Source organism: Grammomys surdaster, unplaced genomic scaffold, assembly GCF_004785775.1.
Source record: "Grammomys surdaster isolate TR1022 unplaced genomic scaffold, NIH_TR_1.0 63, whole genome shotgun sequence".
NCBI lineage: Eukaryota > Metazoa > Chordata > Mammalia > Rodentia > Muridae > Grammomys > Grammomys surdaster.
In genome coordinates this window covers 6,455,971-6,478,532 of record NW_021604565.1, presented here as the reverse complement: position 1 = coordinate 6,478,532, position 22,562 = coordinate 6,455,971, and the positions used below count along the sequence as shown (strand labels likewise).

Sequence of the window (22,562 nt, the reverse complement as noted above, 5' to 3'; positions counted from 1 at the left end):
GTTGTCAAATATCTGTAGTCCCAGCAATTCATTAATGGAGGAAGGAAAATCAACATTCATCTTTAACTACATAGCACATTAACGTCCAGCTAGGGCTAGATGAAACCCTGTTTCAAAAGTGTGTTTACAACAAGCAAGGATAACAGAACTAGCATACTGAGGAAGTAAGCACACATGTGTACACACACACACATGCACACACAAACATGTATACATATACACACACACATGCACAAACACACATGTACAAACACACACATACACTCAAACACACACGTGTGTGTGCACATAGACACATACACACACACATGCATACACACATACAAAGTTACTACTCAAGTACCTAAAGACCTGAAAGCCTGCAAACATTGAGTCTAGACATAATAAAGGATACACTCTGAGTACAGATTTTTAAAAAACAACTTGAAAGCAACTCAAATTAGTAAATTTATATTTGAAGAAAAAAAGGACTGGTTCTTTGTTTGGAAAACATCAATTGGTTATAAGAAATGCCATTAGGAGTCCTTTTATTTATATGTTCTGTTGTAATAAATAATCTAGATCAGGGGTTTTTACCCCATTTTTGATCATTCAGTTCCCAGATAAAAGACATAAAGCTTTTATATTTATAGTAAGCCTTTAAATCACCAGATCTGGGCAGAATTTACCTTATGTGCTATTATGTCTATTTCCTCACCAATAACCTCAATATATGGCTTGCCATGCTCTTCCTGGAGCGTTCTTATTCCAACTGGTCAGCCCTCATGGCCAATTCTCATGATCCCTTACCCCATGTCATCTTCTCTCCTCCCTACCTTCTCTCTCCTCCCCATCATGGTCCTGCCTCAGATGCCAAGCCCAGGAACCAAAGCTCTGCCCATCTCTCTTCTGCCCAGCTATAGGCTGTTGGCATCTTTATTCAACCAATAGTTTGAAATTACAGAGCAAGGTTCCATACATAACATAACTTAGTGTACAAGTGGCTCTCCTTATCCCTGAGGACAACAAGACTTTGGGGGCCAGTATTTATCACTACAATACACAGAAAAAGAACAAATCTCAACCATGTTCTTTTGGCAGAATAATAGTATTTGGTTTTCCCCTAGGCCCATGGCATTTTTAGTTCTTGCGTACTTTAGCAGTGTCATGCATGGGTTCCATCTCATAGAGTGGGCCTTAAATCAACCAGAAAGTAATTGGTTAATCCCATAATATTTGTGCTTCTATTGCACCACATCATACATTACTAGCAGGGCACTCTTTTAGATAGAAGGGTTTAGGGAGGGCTTGGTAGTTACCTTTCTTCTCTGGTACTGTGCAGAGTGCCAAAAATGCTACTCAGTAGAGGTGAAGCTTCTCTCTAGACTTAATTCAACTTCCTAGTGGTTAATGAGATATGTAAGTGTTGTCTTTTGCAATAGGGCTTTATGATCAGTTGATGAAGAGCAAACAATAAATAGCCTTGGAAATAGTCTGTAATGTTTGGGGGTTTCCATGGGCCCCTTGACTCAAGAAGATGTAACCCATTCCTGACATTGGAAGTTTTATTGTTGTGTTTAGTCATCCAGTTGGGATACAATCTCTCCTAATATTAATGATTCCATTTAGATTTCTTTTATATATGCATATATTTTAGAAAATTCTACAGTAGTAAGTTTCCATGTGGTTTTTTCAAATACCTTTTAGTGTGAGTTCTCCCTCCTCATTATTCCTCCTTTACCCTTTTCTTCCACCACCACCCCTCTTTAATTCCATTCTAGTTTCTCCATAACAGTATTCTGATTCCACTTCCTTAGGAAGTCCTCTCCTGTCCCTTGTCCTCCCTCACTAAATTCCTGACCTCAGAGGTTATAGGGATTATAGCATGCGTAAAGATGTCTTAAAAGCTAACATCCATCAGCAAATTTTACCATCAAAATGGAGCAGAGACTGAAGGAAAGGCCATCCACAGAGCAACCCACCTTAGGATCTATTCTATCTGCAGACACAAAACCCTGACATTATTGCTGATGCCAAGAAGTGCTTGCTGATGGAAACCTAGTATGACTGTCTTCTGAGAGGCTTTGCCAGTACCTAATACAGATACAGATACTTACAACCAACCATGGAACTGAGCCTGGAGACACCAAATGGAAGAATTAGAGGAAGGACTGAAGGAGCTGAAGAGGACTGTAACCCATAGAAAGAATAATAATATCAACTAACTGGACCCTCACCCCAGAGCTCTCAGGGACTAAACTACCAACCTAAGATTACACATGGCTCCAGCTGTATATGCAGCAGAGGATTGCCTTGTCTGGAATCAATGGGAGGGGAAGTCCTTCGTCTTGTGGAGGCTTGATGCCCAGTGTAGGGAGATGCTAGAGAGGTGAAGCAGGAGTGGGTGGGTGGTGACGGAGCACCCTCTTAGAGGCAAAGGGGAGGAGGAGGGATTAGGGGGTTTGTAGAGGGGATACTGGAAAGTAGGACAACATTTGAAATGTAAATAAAATAACCAAAAAAAAGCTAACATTCAAATAAGGTGGCTTACATGCTTAAACATTACTCATTATGCCATCTTTATTCAAATGAACTTTATTAAAAGTTTTAATGAACTGAGTTAATAGAAGAGTTGTAAAGATAAATTCTATCAAAAATACATCTAAATCTTAGTCCCATTCACATATTGGTGATGGTTTTTATTTGTCTACCAATGAATAAATTGACCTTAAAATATTTTATGTACATACAAATCAATATTTTAGAGCAATGCCTATGTTCATAATAATAATTATAAAAATGCTAAAAGCATTAAATTTTGACTGGCCTTTAAAAGAGTTTAATACTAGATAATTTGTAAGTTTTAATATGTGACTAATAGGAAACGAAAACAGTGGAAGCAGGAATCCTAGAAGAAAGAATCAGAACAAAGGCACTGTGGTCCAAAGGCACAGTTTGATCAGGAAATAGAAGGTCATGCTGTTTAATTATACTGTTAGGAAGGAGGAGTCACTACGAGGTGAAAATTAGGACAAGCGAACTACAAAGAACAAATTGTTTCTCATGTTTCCAGATAAAGAGTTAATCCTACATTCTGGAACAACTACTGAGAAGATGTTGCATCAGGTGATAACTTGGTCTGAGCCTTTCTTTGTAATGATAATCTTGTTTAGAAAATACTCAGAAATATTCAGAAATGCATTTCAGAAAATTGTACTTATTCACTTTGCCTGAGAAGCAAATTCAGTGAGGGGTAAACATGAATCATGGGAGGAATATAGTAAGAGGAAGAACAAATGCAGAAACAGGAGAAATGTTGCTTGCAATAATTCTGCTTTGCTGGAAATCGGGAAACCGGGGCAGTTGATTAAAAGCTATAGTTTCAATCTTGCAATATCTTATTAAACAGACAGGCATGCTTCAGTTTAGAACAGCCATTGGCAAGTAGATTATGGTAATCAATACCCAAATTATAAGCCATATTCTATGATTTCTGCCTAAAACAAAAATGGCAACAAACCCAGACATTTATGGGCTGAACTATGTTCAATATACAATATTTTGTAAATCTCATTAAAATTATCAATGAACAACTTTGCAAAGGTAACAAATTAACAGGTATTTATAAAAGCTAAGGCAATGTCTATGAAATGCTTACCCCCATACATATTATACATATATATTAAACTCACTATTAAACTCACTTTTCTACAGAATTGTGTCTACACTGAATTCCATTTCCTGGGGGTGAATGTATGTTCTCTACTGTGGGATGCCTTTCTAGCTCTACTATTGATGCAACTTCAATGTACAATGTACTGTTTTATTATTTTGTGTCAGTTAAATTATGCTTATGTAAGACTGGTGATAAGAAAGAATGTTGCAGGACTTATATGATTCAACAATTGGCAGATTTACTTGGAAAACAATGTTCATGTAAACACAGACTCACCACATAGTTATTGGAAATCTGGCCACAGAGCCACCTGCACTTGATAAAGTACAACATAATATAAAATTTGTATAACCTTCTCTTGTATGTAGAATGCATATAGAATTATTATATTTGTCTGCTTGAATATCCCTCTCAAAGTCTTCTAAATAGACTGTAGTTCTTCATCAGTGAAACAGAAAGAACATAGACCTAAAATTTATCATGCTAATGGAATTAAATAATTTTATAGTAAGAATAGACCCCAGAAATTATCCAAATCAAATGTCTCATTATGAATGAGAAAACTGAGGCTGTGAAAGAATTAGATGATTTCTTCAAAGTCTCATAGACAATGGTATAGCAGAGTCTCTGACTCAAATGTTTTCACCTCCAGTCCATTGTTCCTCTTCTTAGGTTGAATTGACTTGAGGGAACCTGAGTTTGAAGATCTTGTGTAAATGAAAGGCTAGTTCATAGCAATGACTTTCACACACACACACACACACACACACACACTAATCCATGAAGTTTAACGTTCCACATGGTAACTCAAGGCCCACATAGAAGTGGACACTCCATGACACATGCCAGTTACAGCTTAGGACCTTAGTATTTTATTAAAAGATATAATGGCCAAATTAAAATTTGAAGACAGAAATTAATAAAGACTTGTTTGTGAATTCTATAAAATGAAAAATAATTTTTCATGTCCAGAAAGATTAATTCATTTGTCCTATCACATAGCTAATAGGTGATCTGGTACATGCATGGTCTATTGTGCCATTATATATGACCCACTAGTCATCATGGTGTACAGAAACCTTTTCTATGTAAAGTACGTTTCTCTGTCATTGTCCTTAGTACCAGTGGTGATCAACGTATTAGTAGCTTGTGCCAATAATCTGCATTAATTGAAAGCCAAAGAAGCACAAATATTGCTATTATATGATTAAAAGTTACACAATAATAATCAGTTCTCTGGCTGGATTCAACTTTTTAAGGAAATAGAGGAAAGATTGAAAGCAACAAACAATGTTTAATATTTACACAGCTATGGATTTAAAACTCATAAAATCAGTATGGCTTTGATGAAATAACTACTAAGGCACAAGTTAATTAGCTACACCGGAGTCCTCAATGGTGAAGGCACTGGCATAGAACACCCACCAGCCAAGTGTAAAGCAAACAAGTCTTGACAGTAAACGAGGCTTATGCAAAAGAGGGTGAAAGAGGCATCCCTCACTAAGGCAGACTTGCAATCCTGTTGTGGCTGGAGCATTCACTTCATGCTCAGACCTAGAAAAGCCTTCTCTTTCTCTCCAGGTGCTGGAATCTTGCCCTCCCATACCTCTTTCTGAGAAGTTTCTGTATTGTATTCAGTTGTCTCTAATCTAAAACTGTGTTTCTTATCTTCAATTATTGCATATTTTCTATAAAATTGACATTATTGCCAATCACATATCCCCAGAGGTTCAAAGCATACCTGCTGCCACTTGTCAGTTCTATTAAGGCTTTGTACTAACACACTGCGATCGGCTAGGTCAGAATATGAATGGTAACATATCCTGTCAGTAGGCTTTCCCTGTTAGTTTTGTCCCAAGTGCACATCTCCATCGACCTCCCCACCCCTAATATTATCTACTCTATTCTACTTGACCTTGCAAAATCTAACTGATTTCCTCAGATTGGCATGTTCTAGTTTCTACATCTTCTGGACTTACTCAGGGGCCATTCACTTTTAGGTATAAATACTAAACACCCAGGTCAAATGAGTTGATACCTTCAGCACTTTAAACAGTAACCGACCTGTTGTGTTGTAATCATTTCTTTAAGAGACTAATCTCTCCTTCAAAGCTGTTAACTTCACTGTCCTCAGACTCAGGATGACAGACCAGTATTTTGTATAGTTGAATACATTATTTAACAGTTTCTGTACAACCCATAAGAAAAATTTCACAAAACAATAAAACACATCCTTCAGGTCCTTTTCTTCCTGTTTACTCACTGCAGTTCATTAAAAGTAGAACACATAATCCATCCTTCTCTTGACAGATCACAACTAGTAGATGCTGCTTTTAAAAGTGTTTAACTACAGGAAACTTTAAGGAACATAGGATTTTCAGGAGGTCTAGAAAAACTAATGAGACCCCCCTTTTGCATTTTATGAGATGCTAATCACTCATCAATCTTAATGTTAATATACAGTAATAGATGCACACTATGTTAAAGTGGCAACCTAATCAGTAATTAAAATGTGCCACATAGGAATTTGTAACGATTTCTGATTATTTGCTTTACCTTATGACTGTTTACAACCAACCCACACTTTCTATATTGATTTCAACTTGATCTATCTCTCCTGCATGTGTGTGTGTGTATGTGTGTGTGTGTGTGTATGTGTGTGCATCTGTATGAGTTAGAAAATGATAAACCTAAGATCTTTCATATCTTAGCACAGTACTCTACTAATGAGCTATATTCCAGGATCTTTGTAGGATTTTTTTTATTAAGGACACAAAGGATAGAGTCAAATACAAGCTTGAATATGCTCAAAGATTCTGGAAGGGAGAAGTGGGATAGTCACCAGAAGAACACGTATTTCTAAAAAATGATACGATGTGAAGCAATACAATCTAGTTTGGTAGGTCAAGCTATCCTGCAGAATGAGAAAGGGGTGCTTTATTCTACAGCTTTGTCTGACAACAATAAGTAAGCTGCTATAGTCAGACTGAAATTATACAAGCCAACATTCAGGACAAGCCATTGTTATACTCAATATATATATAAAGAATGTGTAAAGAATATAGGTCTTATGACTTTATACTGACTCTGTTATAGTCTAAAAGTTTGTGTGAACCAAGACTTAATGTCTGGTACTTCATCCTCATTGTGATGAGGCAGGCACTCTGGAAGGCAGTTATGCCATGAGGATGGAGCTGTTGTGAAACAAAGTGCTCTTGTAAGAGAGACCTCAAAAAAGCTCTCTTGTGCTTTTCTACCACATGAGGCTATGCAAAGTCCACAGTGAGTAGAAGGGCTCTTCCCATGCTGATACCATTGTTTCCTTGCCACCGTCTATAAACACCCACCTTGTTACTTTGAGATGACCACTGCAGAAGACCACTCAGCACTCATGCATCTCAGTATATTTGTAGTGTCATCACGAAAAGTTTAAAGATTTGAATGTAACATAACAAAGACTATCACGCAATAAACTTATTAATTCAGTCAGCAAATATTAGTGAAGAAGACATCCTTGGTGCTGAGGATGTTGTGACTAACATGGCAGAATCTGCACTCACCAATTAGTAATTCTGGACAGCAGTAAAAGTCATGAGGAAAATAAATTAATTGACATAGCTGTAGTAGAAAAAAGTGACTCTTAAGCAACCAACTGACCTAGCACTGTACCTCTGCATTGTGTTTTCTCTTGAGTACTTGGATTTGCTCCCTCTCACTGATCCCTCTCCCTCTCCCCGCTTTCCTCCCCCTCCCCTTCCCTCTCCCTCTCCTCCTCCTCCCTCTCCACTCCCCCTCGTGCTGTCACTGCTCCCTCTCCCCCTCTCCTCCCCCTCTCCTTCCCTCTCATGCTCCCACTCTTCTCCCTCTCTCTCTCCCCTTCCTGCTCTCTCCCCCTCTGCCTCTCTCTCTCCCCCTCCCCCTCTCTCTCTCGCCCCACCTGCTCTCACTTTCCCCCCATGCTCTTGCTGTTTCACTCTTTCTCAATCTCCAACTCTCATAGTTTTTATCTTATGGTAAAATGGAGAGCAGGTGTACAAGAATAACTTTCCCCATTATCCAGCCTGCTCTGTCCATCTGCTGCTTTGTTTCTTTATTTTTCTGTTACAATGTGTCCAAGTAGAAGGTATGATGTACTGACCCCCACAGTGAAATACAAGGTCAGGTGTAAATTCTTTCTCAAGTGATTCTGCCCTTGAAATTCCTCCTTGGAGATTACTTCCTCCCTGGAAAACAGTTGTGTTCCAAAAGAGATGAGATTTAGAGAGTACATCCTATATATCTAAAAATTAAACACTGCCAGTTTCTCTTTATTTAAATGTCTAAAATTATACTTAAGTATTTATGATTAGAGATTTTCATATATTCCTCCCCTTCTCTCAGCCTAATCTTTCCCTAACTTAATGTCTTACATTATTGAGCCGTCTTCACTATAACTCATAAGCCATTGCTGAATCATTACTATTCACTTAACTTCAGGGTTGGAATCATTCACCCATTGTTTTCTAAAGTTAAGAGTTTTACAGGTGTATAAAGAGTGAAATTTAATGAACACATTTATCATCTTTTTTTAAAGTAGAATGTCCTTTTGAAAATTTATCCAGACCTTATCAAGTCTAATTAAATGCATGTTTTCTCCTTGATTGTTTTCTGTGGCTTTTATGGTGTTTATGGCATTTGATACATAGTTCATCTTACACTAACTTTAGGGAGAAATGTATTGTTTGTTTAGTTTTGTTGTTTCATTGTTTCATCTGTGGACGCTCAGCTGTTCAGTATACACCACTTTCATCCCCCTAGCCTCACAAGACATTTTAAATTATTTAAAATGTTTTGGTTTAGTACTATGCTGGTTATTTAAAAATGTCTGGCAGTTTGTAAATTTTAAATCCAGTTACAGGGAATATAGGTGAGGCTCAGCAATTGAGTGGTTACTGCTTTTGCAAAAAGTCCAAGTTCAATTTCCAGCTCCAGGTCAGATGGCTTACCGCTACCTGTAAACTCCAGCTACAACCTCTTCTGACTTCACAGGCAGTAGCATATATATAGCACACACTTTCTGGCATGTGCACACACACAAACACACACACACACTAAATAAATAAATAAATAAATAAATAAATAAACAAACGTAATTTTTGAAAATTCAGTTTCAGATGTCACAAAATAACTTGACTGACTTAGCTTGGCTACGCATTGATTCTACAGAGGAAGTCAGAAGGTACAGATCTATTAGTGATATGCAGTCTTCCTACTCATGATGGACACCATCTCCTCCGTTCAACTTCACCCTGATTATTAATATTTCTTGTTTTCAAATACTTTTGTTTTTTTTCTATCTAATTTTCAAGTTGGAAGCTTAGGTTGCTGATTTCTATCTTTCATCATTCCTAATACATATAATCAATGCTCTGAACACGCCCACCATTATTTCAATGCAAATATTCATTTCATTTGATTCAGAAAATTTTAATTAACTTAGAGAACTCCTGATTGATACACATAATCTGAAGATGGGATATTTACTCTCACTTTGTTTTCCATCTATCTTTCTGATTTTGTTAGTTTAATTGTGTGTTAATTTCAGAGTATATTTTACTTGATTTCCCCTTTAAAAATGTATGGTATTTCCCCAAATATGTTCAGTTTTGATAAACTTCCCAACTGATAAGTTAGTGGAAAAACATATTTCATGCTCTTATGGGATGAAATACATTATAAATTCAATCAGATTAGACTGATTTATACTACCTTTTCACTCAATGATACCTTTCTCATTTTGACTCTTCTCTCTGCTGAATCTGTCAATTAGCAGTAAGAAAGTACTAAAGTGTTTAATAGGGAAGTTATTAACATCTTCATATAATTTATTATTGTAAAGATCAGATTTTGATGCCTTTATAAGACACATGCTCATCAAAGATTAATGTTTCTCCCAGAACAATCAACACTTTTATTTTTATATGATGGCAATTTTTATCCTTGGCAATCATTTCTTACCTGGACACAGCTTTATCTTAAATAAATATAGCATTTCCACTTTGATCAGTGTTAACATGGTACATTATTCTCCGTCCTCTACTTCTAATCACTGGATGTATTTACTTAAAAAGTGAATTTCTTGTAGACAACACAGTGATGACTTGTTTATAAAAATTTATTCAGATTTTTTTTAAAAAGTTTTTTAATTTTATATTGTGAAGTATGTATGTGTCTGTCTGTGTGTGGGGGTATGTTCACCTGAGTACAGGTGCCCACAGACGGTAGAAGAGAGCATGACCTTCCATACAGCATGGAATTAAAAGCAGGGGTGAGCCACCATATTAGTTTTGGAAAACAAACTTGTGTCCTCTGCAATTGTGTGCTATTAACCAGTGACCATTTCTCCAGCCTGGTTTGTCTTTTAGTTGGTATGTTTTGTTTTAACAAACAATTGTAAAATAAAAATATTTAGATCTTAAAAAGGCAACTTATTTTCTTAAATGGTAATGTATTCATTTATGTTCTTATATTTAAATATAGAGAATGTTCTATAGTCTAGCCTATAATATAATTTAATTTCTATTGTGGTAGATTTGTATTTTTGTCTCTTAATTGCAAACATTTAAGCATAATATATTCAGAATTATAATGTTTTCAAATGTATATATATGTGGGTATATAATGTATCAAGGCCAGAGGAAAACTTTGTAGAACTGATCCTCTACCTTTGTATGAATTCCATAAACTGATCTCAGGCCTCTAGGCAGTAGCAGCAGCAGAGAAGAGCAGCTTCTCCTCCTCCTCCTCCTCTCCTTCTCCTTCTCCTTCTCCTCCTCCTCTCCTTCTTCTTCTCCTTCTCCTTCTCCTCCTTCTCCTTCTCCTTCTCCTTCTCCTTCTCCTTCTCCCTCTTCTCCTTCTCTTTCTTCTCCTCCTCCTCCTTCTTCCTCTTCTCCTCCTTCTCCTTCTCCTTCTCCTCCTCCTCTTCCTCCTCCTTCTCCTCCTCCTTCTTTTCCTCCTTCTCCTTCTTTTTCTTTAATTTGTTGAATTGTTTTACCTATCTTATCTTACCATCCCTATTTAGACATATTTTTAAGTAATAGTTTATGACAATTTGATCTTCCTTTAGCCACTCTGTTAGCAAATCAATCAAATGTAAGGTTGAAGCCTACAGTTTGAAAGAGTTGTTAAATGCAATAGAGTGTTTTTCTTCAAGAAGAGAGATAGTATCCAGTCTGAATTTAGGAAATATAACCCAAGTGTCATAAAGAGGAAAGATACACAACAGAAGCTGGGAGTGGGCCAATACTTCTGTGGAAGAAGTTTCAGGGATATCAGGAGGTTACTTATGCTGATAATTTATTGGAAAAACAAATGGTAAGGAGATGTACTAAACTTGGAATTAAATGATGAGTGAGAGAAGAAGAAGATAATGTTAAGGGTGACCCAAGAGGTCAGGATTCAACGGTAGGCCAAGTGCTAATGAATTAGCTAACATAAACTAAACACAAGGTGAGGAGATTATAAGTGATAATTAGGTCACTAGTATATGCAGTACAGATAACTAGATATTATTAATCATATTTGAATTAAATGTCCTTTTTTTCTTTCACAGGAAAACTATGAATCAAAAAGCTATTTATAATCTATAAGTGCAAAAAAAAGATTAATTCTGTTAAGGTCACCAGAAAAGAAATAGAAGCAAAGTTATAAATAACAAAAGTGTCAATCATTAGATAATTTGTAACATCAAGACAACTTTTTATTGACAGTAATTAGAGTGAGTCACTCTCAGACACTGGGCATTAGTAGTAGTCATGCTATTTTTACATGTAGCCAGAAACCTGTTCTGATGACAAATAATTAAATAGTGTAATCATACGAGCTATAATTAAACAAAGTGGACTTAATGGTTAAAATAGGGTTATGAAACACTTTACACTTATTTATATCAAAAAGTTCCTGATAGTTAATGAAAAGACTATAACAAACTTATAATCATCACTATATTAAGTGCAAATAAACAGAACATTTCCTCAAAAATCAGAAATGAGCCAGGGATACCAACTCTCCCTCTCATTTGATACAATGCTTGAAGCTGTACGGGACGATATGAGAGCCTATGACCCCATCAGAAGCAGTGGTGCAGTTGTATTTCACAGGACAAACAACAGATCCTTCAGCCCCCTAAAGTCTCAGGATCCTACTAGCCTGCTTTCATGAATTTTTCATGAACTGCCTGCACTTGATTTGAAAGACATTGCGACAATCCCATCCACATCTTGCAGTCCAAGAACTGTGACCATCTGTTCTACAAACCCTATTGCTACTTTGATTCATCCTTTAATGTACTGAAGTTCTCTCTTCAATTCATGGCTTAGTGTGTGAAATTTATATCACCCATGTGTATTTAATAGGAACTGGGGAAATTGTGTGCGTGTGCGTGTGTGCGTGCATGTACACATGCTATATGTCAAGGATGTCACAAGTCCCAGCATTATGGACACTTTCTGTGCTAAACCTAAAAGTATCAAATATCTAGAAGCTTCTTGACTCTAGCCACCAGTATCACAACTTCTTGTATTAGTGACACTTGTTTCCATAAAACCTAAAGACAATATCTCCCATGGTGCATTTACTTTGACCAAAGCTGATGGTTTAAAAACCACTGGTATCATTGTGCTTGTCCCCCATGTTTCTTAAAAGGGACCCTTCTTGTTTTGTAATCCAAAGACTGCATTTGCCAGTACCACACACAAAAACATCAGTATGTTCCTTCTGTAGTAACTGGAGAAGATACTTTTTTTAAATTTTCTGAAGCTTCAGAATCATGTGTATTTCTATAACACCCATTTCTGCCTTGTGGGATCTGGCGACCGACAGTTCTACAGGTCATGCATCAACAGAACCATGACTGTTCCCATCACATATCAAAGGGCCACAGTTCTTGGTTCTGTAGTGTCTGAGGATATATACACTTGGAAGTCAACATTATCTGAAAAGATGAACCACTTCATTCGTGAGTCACTTGAATCTAGACCATCAAGGCACTCACAGACTCTTTGATGTTGGTGACACCTAAAGAAATCACATGTACATTGAACTTGAAATGTTGGACTGAAGCAAAGGATCAACTGATACCATACTTCTTTAAATGAAAACATTATTCTCATACAGAAAATACTCAATAAAATAAGTATTTTATTACATGTGCAGACTTCACTGTAGAGACCTAAAGATCATGAAAAGCCAAGAAACTGGCTTGAAAACCTTCAACGAGAAGAGATAGTTTCTCTAGGAATAGATCTCAATTAGAAGGAAATCTATAAACTGCCTGAAAAAAAGTCAAAGTAAGGAAGTTAAAGAATCTCAGTGAAATACAAGAGGATGTGAATAGTTGACACAATGAAATGAGAAATTTTAACAAATCATCAGAAATCTTCAGATTTTTAAGACTTCTTCTGCCTTGACTAGAGAGAGCAACATAAAAATAAATCTCTAAACTTAGAAGACAGAATAGAGAAAACAACAGGAAAAATGAAAACTAAAAAAGACAATAAAGAATAAAGAAATATTAAAATATTCAAGATATCATTAAGAAAACAATTCATGTTACAGAAATTCTAGGAGAGCACCTATACAGAAAGCATGAAGACATCATTTAATACTATGAAAGTTAAAAAGGCTTTGTATCTTCAAATTTGGACTCAGGCAACTAGATCCAAGAAACTCAAAGGACTCTGACTAGACTCATTATAAAAAGAGCGTCTCTTGTATAGTTTTGTATGTGGAATGTGAAAGTATGAAACACACAGAATTCAAAAATAGTGCAGGAAAAATGTCACATATAAACTGAAACCTAATTAGACTGACAACAGATTTTCCAAAAAAGTCATATATGCCAGAAGGAAATAGAAGGAAATATTAAAACTGAGAAAAAGACAGCCAGCCAAGACTAATCCATCAAATCTACCATCTGTAAATGAAGGAGAAATAGGTCTTTTCTAGAAAAGCAAAAACTGGCAGAATTTACCAGCACCAGACCAGAGTCCTTCATAGGAAGAACGATGGAAGCCACCATTCTTAAAATATACCACTGTACAGATTCATAGGCAGAAAAAACACATACAAAACAAAGAGAATAAAGCCTTGAGGAAATTGCGAAGCACCAAACTACAAGATAATTAATCGAGGAAGAAGCAAAGGACACACAAGACAATGAGACAATAGTAAAATGGCTCATTTTGTCACACCTATAATCCTAGTACTTGAAAGCAGAGTGCAGAGGATTATAAATTTGCTGGTTCGCTATATAGCTAGAGATATCTTATGAAACATAAAAGGAAAATGACCAAATGATTAAAGGAAGCTTAAATGCATAGATAATAATCTTGAAAATAAGCACATGTAAGTCACCAATCCAAAGACACAGATTCACAGAATAAGAACCAAAAAGCAAGAGCCAATTGTACAACTGGAAACCCACTTCATTGGCAAAGGCAAGCACAGGTTGAAAGTGTTGGAGGAAGATAAACTATGCAAAGAAACAAAAAGTGATGAGGAAAGGAATGAGTACTAATTATAAACACATATATTCCCAACACTGGACTACCCAATACATAAAGCAAATACCTATAGACCTAATAGAAGAGACTCATCACAGTGCTAGTTAATTAGAGACATTGACTTTTTATTTTCACAGCAGGGAAATAACTCAAACAGAAAATCAGCAAGTAAGAATTAGAGTTGAATCATGCTATAAAATAAATAGACCTAACACATATTTAGGAAAATTTTCATCCAACAGCAGGAGAATATACATTTTCTTCCATGAGATGCAAGACATTCTTCAGGGTAGATCATATGTTAAGGTTATAAATCAAATATCAAGATTTCTTTTAAAAAAGAATCCTATCATATGTCTTTGCAGGGTACAGCCACATTGTTGTTAAGGAGCCCTATTGTCATATATTATTAAGTCTCCACACCTTACAATAATATTACTGTTTCCTAAGCTTCATGTGTCCTGCAAACCATGTTTTCAACCTACCCCGAATTTGTAATCCACAATATATATCCTTCCCTTTGCCTTTCTGAACTGAACCTGTGATGCATGGTTGCTCTTTTGCCTTGTGAAAATATCTTCTCCCAGAAACCTTGATGACTCCACGCAATGATACTCCATGATATATTTTTGCACTCATCGTTATCACCTCCTGTCTAACAGCCAATTACTTTCAGAGCTTTTTTTATATCAACCCTAATATTTCCCCATAAAAGAGTCTTCAAAGGCCAATGAAAGGTTGCTTTCTGAAATCCCAATTTAGGGTGAGGCAGCCATCTGGCCAGTCTCTTGTCTGCTTCTGAATAAATCTTGCTTAATAAGACAGTTGTGGAAATGTTTCCACCCCCTCAGGTCTGACAAATATCATATTAGATTGCAAGTAAAATAGCAATATATTTTTTTAAAAGGAATCATTGTGGCTTTGAAGAGCACAATGAAATTAAATTAGAAATCAATGGAGAACAATAACTACCAAAATCTATGACATACATTTTTATTAGTTCTTTGTTTATAATAATGAATACACTAAAAGTAAATCAAAAAATTTTTAATAAACAACCTAACAATATGCCACAAAGACTCCAAACAATAAAATAAAAAGCAAAATTTTAGAAGAAAACATGAGCAAAAGCAAATTTGACAAATGTTTTCTGAGAGAAAAAGAGAGAACAGCTAATCTCTTAAATCAGAAATATTAAATAAATTAAAAATTATATATAATTATATATAATTTATATATGGCTAACCTTTTACATACAATATGTAATATATATGTAATATATATTACATATATAATCTATATATTATATATGTATATAATATAGAATATATATATATATATATATATATGGAAATACATAAAAGGAGACACTACAAATGATACCACAGAACTATGCAGAAGCACAAGAAACTACTACGAACATCTACATACAAATAGCTGGTCCTACTCAAGGAAATCTTTCAAAAAGGATGCATCTAGGATCATCAAACTAACTTGAAGGAGTCCTATAAGAATTCTGTCAGACTCCAATTATGTGAAATGCCTTTGAAAGCCAATTCTATTTAGACAGAAATGAGATCAATGGCTAGCAGCAGCTACTGCTAATGAATACAGAATTTCTTTTGAAGTAATGGAATCTGGTCTAGATACGGATGGCAAATGATTATGCATTTTGGTTATATTAAATGTAGCTGACTTGTGCTTTTAAAAATGACTCTGTCATAAATAACCCTTTAGATTTATTTATTTTTATTTTATGGATGTTGGTGCTTTCTATGAGTCTATAATCTGTGAACTATGTCCATGTCTGTGTCCTGGGGGACTAGAAAAGGGTGGTGGATCCTAGGGAACTAGAATTACAGATTGATATTAGCCATTTGGGCCTTCTAGAAGAGGATCCAATGCATTTGACCAATGAGTCATCTCTCTACCCTCTCCTGCTAATAATATATATTTATATTTATTTATCAATCTGCTTGTCTATCCATCTATTATCTATCTATCTATCTATCTATCTATCTATCTATCTATCATCCATTTGTTTTTTTGAAACAGAGTTTTTCTGTGTTGCCCTGGCCTTCCTGGAATTCACTGTGTAGAGCAGGCTGGTCTCAAACTCAGAAAGATTCTCCTGCCTCTGCTTCCCAAGTCCTGGGATCCTGGGGACCTGGAATTACAGATGGATGTTATCCATGTGGGTGCTGGGAATAAAATCAAGGGCTATAGGGAAGAGAAGTCAGTGCACTTTAGTATTGAGACTTGTTTCCAGTTAGCCTCCTATCCATGTAATATACAAAATAAACAAGTAGTTTATAACTAGCAATTGAAGAAATGTGAATTAAAATAAATAGTGGAAACTAGAAAGATAACTCAATAGTTAACAACACTGTCTGATCTTGCAGAGGACTGGGATTTGGTTCTGAGCGTTTCGTTCATGTGACTTACAGCCTGTGCCTCCAGCTCCAGGGGACACAATCCTCCATCTGATCTCTACAGGTACCCAGATGCACTTATACTACTCACACAAAGACACCTACAAATAAACATTAATAAAAAGAATTTTCTTTTTTTAAGAATTTGCATTAAATGATTTGCATAGGGAAAGACCCAGGTCATAGCAGTCTATGTACATCAGCACTGCTGAATTCCCCCTCAGAAGCAAATCCTAAAATCTGTCAAGGCTTTAGTATGCTCAAAGTGACAAGATGTACTCTGCAATCCTGTTGGGAGTGGCAATTTTTCTTCTCTTTTTCTCAGATTAAAAGAAACCGGCAGTACTCGGTTTGACTGAGTTTTCTCCCATCCTTTCTCAGAACATCTTTGTAGAAACAGTTGTGCCTTATTTCTGGGAATAGTATCAGCGTTGCTCTGGTTTCTTATTGAATGTATTGAAAAAGATGTGCCTTATTGAATGTATTGAAAAAGATGTGCCATGAATTAGTTAAATAAATCTCTTTCATTAAATTTTCAACAACATCTTTGTTCCTGCCTCCCTTCTTCCCCTTCCCCATTTCTTTCCATAGTTTCTTTGCATATGTTGCTTTGCTCATTAACTGGTGTTGAAAGACTATTTCTGTGCACACGTAATAAGATTAAATCAGATATATCTTCTTACGAAAAAGATCAATTTAATGTACTCAATATCCAAATATCATGAAATATAAAATGTGGAAATTGCTGTTTAGTGGGCACCATTTTCTCTGCCTGTCAGCTAGCAAAAGGCATAGAATTTTGTGTGCCAGGTTTCAGTAACCACTTGTTATTTTCTACACCACAACAAGAGGCAAAACATTTTCTCAAGATAACAGCCCACTTCAATGGTTGAGAGTACGTGGTTGAGAAGGACCTTAAACAATGTCTTATGAACATTTAACGGGGACTATGTTCATCACATAAGGCTTCAGTCTGACTAAAATGATAAGATTATTTATTAAATCAACCTTACACAATAATTTTTACATGTTACTTTATTGTCTATGTGGAAACCCCAAATAAATATCTTTAGCAACAAACTCCTGGAGCAAAGTAGCCATTTTAAAAAAGATTGCAAGATACAAGTTTAACAAACAGAAATCAAGTGTCTGTATATGTACCAGCAATGACTAAATACAATTTAAAATGAAAACCAGCATTATTTAGAACCATACTAATGTATGGACTATATAAGTTTACCAGTTATGGATGGGATTTGTATGTGGGTGAATACAGAACTCTGAAGAAAGAAATCAAAGGAAGGTACAATCACCTGGAGAGACATCTCATGGCAATGGCTAAGAAACTCTATTTTAAAGATGTAGATTCATAGGGCTCAGTAAATAAGATGTGTAGATGACAATAAAATATTGCATACATTATAATGGGTAATTTAACTCACATGTCTAAGTGAAATAATCAAGTTTAAAAGGTTGACATGAGAACATGATTGCAGATTTTTGCCAAGCAGCCCCAAAAGGTCTTGACCTCTCTCCCTTTTTTATTTCATAAACAAGACTGAGCCTGTCATTATTCCAAGAATGCCTTTCTTACCCATTGTGTATTATCAAAAGAAATGCACTTATGTCTTAGGTTGGTAAGGCTCTGCAGAATCTTACCTGTCCTTGGCTCAGACTGGGGGTCCATTTTCGGTTTCTAGCCATGTACTTTGGCTGCCAACATGTTGATTCTTTAACATGATGGGCAAGAATAAAAGTATTCCCAGGACAAAAATGGCTAGCATGATCAAGCTATGTATGCCATTCTTGAAGCTTGACCAAAATAGAAATACTGACTTCAGGCCATGGGTAATTTTATCAGCAGTATCTGCCACATCAATGATCAACAGAGCAGCATTCTTTAAATTCATAAGTTCATTCTACAAAGTTAAAACATCCAGAGAGGTATTAGACTTACACAAAATACATTGCAAATGTCTTTACCCTTTTTCCTAATTATAGTGACTACCACGTAAATTTTAGAACTAACGTGAATCCAATGGTATTTGGCATGACGCTCGAGATGGCTACTTGGCAAGAATCTGACTTGAGCCAAGGACAAGGGAATGGACTAGTTGGCAGGAGTCTGACATTGGCCAAAGACAAGGAAGCAGGCTTCAGGAATTTGAGATTACGCTAGAAAAAAGAAGTTATTTCAGGCAAGAATCTAAATATTAGGCTAGAACAAGGAAGTAGGCTTCAGACATGAAAATGACTTTGGGCTAGGACAGGGAAGTTGGCTCAGATATTAGGTCATCCTGATAAGCCCTTAGAAACAATGATCATGAGAGTGTCCATGGAACTTTGTTTATTGTCTTCCTTGTTCTTTTGACTACTTTGTGTTTACTGTCTTGCTTTTTCCTTGACTATTTGCATCTATTGCATTGCTAGTTCCTCAACCTAGAACTGATCTTAATTCTTGCATGTAATTGAAATAGTATAAAAACAAAAAGGAGGAGGGGGATAGGATAGGGAGTTTCTAGGGAGGGGAAATGGGGAAGGGGGATGACATCCAAAATGTAAATAAATAAAATATCCAATAAAAAATGCTGTCAAGACATGTTTCAAGAAAGTAAAAAGAAGAAGAAGAAAAAAGGAACATGATTGCAACTGTTTACCATTCCAGGAAAACCTCGAAGGATAGGAAGTAGGTCAGCAGATGCCAAGGATTCAGGGGAGGGCAGGAAAGATGGGTTGGTTGAACATGGGATAGGAGAGGGGACATCAGGGAATCCATGGAGTGTGATAGTATGCTGATATGTCCTACCCAATAAATTACATAACAGAGAATAAAACCTAAGATCAGTATAGATCAGTACATTAGTGTCAGCTCATCTACTGTAACACATCCACTACATTATAATGCCTGCAATGGTAGTGGCCATGAGTACATGGAGGTTTTGTATATTTCCTCAATTGTTCCACACTGAAAATCTTCAAGATATAAAACCCATTATTTAAAGAGATAATCCATTCACAGTAAGTGAGTATTAACTTAGAGAAAAATTATATGCTTTACACAGTAAAAACTATATACATGGATCTATATACACCCATACATATTAAGATAAAATAGCTATGTGTTACTTTTCATTACAATTTTCATGTTATATTCCATTATTTCTAGGCTTCTAATGTAAAGCACATTCCAGGATGAATAGGATAAACAGGAGGCAAACAAATCCAGGGATGACGATGAATTCCACTTATTTGGAAGAAAATGGAACCAGGTCATAAACAGATACTGTTATTTTCCAGGAATGACGTATTCCTAAAGGACAGAATAATGTCATCCATGAAGGAGCACAGTTCCTCATTCACTGTATTATATTCGATACTTGACACCTTTTTTGTCAATAAGTACAATGTATGTATGATAATAGAACTGCATACCAAAAGTGTATTTCAAATTTCCCAGTAAGTGAGAATGTAAGAGCAATAAAATAAGCACGTACCAGTTCATCAATGCTGATCATCAGCACGCTCTCGTATGCTTTGCCTTCTTTGTCTTTAATGTGGCAGTCAGATGATGTGACAGGCAGTAGAACAAGGATCAGGGGAGGAATTCCAAAGATATATCTAAAAGAAACTGAATGCAACAATTGATGAGCACAGGCTAGATGACCCAGCCATGAGGTTGTGTCTTACAGTGGGATTGAACACCTGTGTCTAATAATTTAAAAAGACATCTCAATTCTGACAAAGCATAGAAAGAGCTATACAATGAAACTGATCACAATTAATGATGTGCAGCATCTGGGCTAGGATTAGGATTTTTGTTTGGTATGTAGGTTGTATCCACATTTATGCAGAATAGCTAAGATAAAATTAGATTTATGCAATATCTGATGGGGAGGAGTGACAGCTTTGTAGTTGCATTTATGTCAAACATCCTTGAAAGAAAACATATCTACAATAAAAGAAGTATGCTATGGTTTGTTAAACTGATATCTTATTTAATACATATGAAATATGTCATGTGAATGTTTAGTTACACGGAAACCATGGTCCCCATGAAGGCAAATATAGTCTTTCTCTGAAACAGTGATATGAAGTGGGGGTCACCTCTTTGGTGCTTGCACCATGGTGATTCTTTGTAATGATAGACTTTACAGAGTTTTACCTTCCCCTTATCTGATCATGCTAAATCATGTTTGAAAACTCCTTTCCTTATGTCATTATTTTGTGTATCTATTTTCCCAAAGACCTAGATTCTGTTCAAGCATAGCTCTCTTTAAATTCCTTCCATGTTAAACGGAAAAGCTCAAACAATAGACTCACGACCTTTCTGCTGATGGTTTATGACTACATTTGGTAAGTCATACTTGTGCTAATCAGAGTGATCTGTTTAATGAAAAGGAAGGAAATTCTAAATGGAATAACTTGGAGTAAATAATTAAGACGGAAACCATTGGTACATAAAAACATTAAAACCAACTATTTCTTCATGAGTCTATATATCTTGCTTTCATTTTTCCATGAACTCAGTTATGTTGATAATATACTTATCATGATTTTCCCAAATTAAGATTATATGAGTCTTTAGCATTTTATTTGCATTTTCTCTGTTTAAGAGTCTAAACAACATTTCTCTAAACCCAAGGAACTGACATTGGAAACAGCCTAAAGAATGTAAAGGATATTATAAGGATGCAATCTATTATACTATTATCCATAGTATTAAAAAGACAGTCATATCCACCACAAATTATCATGTGAGTACCAGTGTTTCTATAAATAAAGAGTCCCAAACTAGGACTATCTCAGACTTTGAGCCCCAGTCACCTTGGTTCTATGACCTGGCTTCACTAAATGGCCACCAGAGAGCATTCTTGATGTTACTGAAAATCTCTGCTGATATGTGAGCAAGTGGTCTGAATCCCTTCTGTCCAGGTTTGTCTCTTCCTCTGTAGCCAATATTCCAAGACTCAGCTTCTACTAAGCAAGGATGGTAACTCCAGCAGAGCCCTTGCCTCCAAGGACTTGGATCTCAAACTCAAATCCCCTCTAATGACAGAGCCCTGCCTCTCTCCCAGTTCTTTCTATTGATACACTCACCCTTTTTAACTGCAACAGTTGCTGCAAACCAGGTTGCTAATCTAGTCCTTCTTAAGTATGTATGGATCACTTACTTGTCTTGAAATTCAATTCTAAATTCTGGAATCCTACTCTTTAGCCTGCTATGTGTTGTAACTCCCCCCCCCCCCGCATTCCTTCCTTTCAGTTTGCCTGAGCTCGGTTGAAGCTCCTGCAGCCCTCATCCTCATGGTAACCTGGCTTTTCTTCTCACCAATCAGGCAAGGCCATCCTCACTCCCATGCCAATCCTAACCACTTTGTACAGTTCAGCCTGGCCTGGCAGGGAGGCCATCAGTGCTCATGTGCTGAGCACATGGGCCTCTCCAACAGCCCTTGACAACTGTCACTCCTACTTCTCCAGGGACTACAGCTTCCATAAACCTATGACTGGAACACAGCAACTTTCTTTTCTCTAGGCCCATGAAGGGCTACTGTTTCTGCATCTATTTAAAATGTCATAGACTTATTGGACTACCTCCACAGTCAGTCATCCAAGGTTTCTCTGCAGTCAGAGGGGCATCCATTTTGGCCATCAGGTCCAGAAAATCTGACAGACTTTTTGGTGAAGCGGGACCGTGAGGAAAAAACTGTCCGACCTTCTCAAGGCAAATGAGTCAGTCAACTTCCCAGTGTCTTACCTGTCCACAGTGTGGACCGTGTGATGTCAACAGCAGAGGCAAGAATAGTTTATAGCTAAGAAGTCCACTTTGCCACATTTAAAGCAAGCTTCAGGCGGAGGTTCTTCTCTGCTCATGTTCCTTAGAGGGTGCTGTCAGGCACCTTCAGGTGGAGGTTCTTCTCTGCTCATGTTCCTTAG

At 36.4% G+C, this 22,562-nt stretch overlaps 1 protein-coding gene across 3 annotated transcripts in view; it reads right to left on the bottom strand.

Moving 5' to 3' along the window:
* The window catches only part of Il7 (interleukin 7), a 43,427-nt gene that overhangs the window by 14,684 nt on the left and 6,181 nt on the right, over window positions 1–22,562 (bottom strand). For 2 of the 3 annotated variants that reach the window (XM_028767703.1, XM_028767704.1), the window contains one exon: window positions 20,123–20,256. In XM_028767703.1, the coding sequence (XP_028623536.1) occupies window positions 20,123–20,256 (134 nt within the window). Of the gene's footprint in view, window positions 1–20,122; window positions 20,257–22,383; window positions 22,499–22,562 lie in introns of those variants that run through there. The other variant, XM_028767706.1, reaches the window with a different exon arrangement.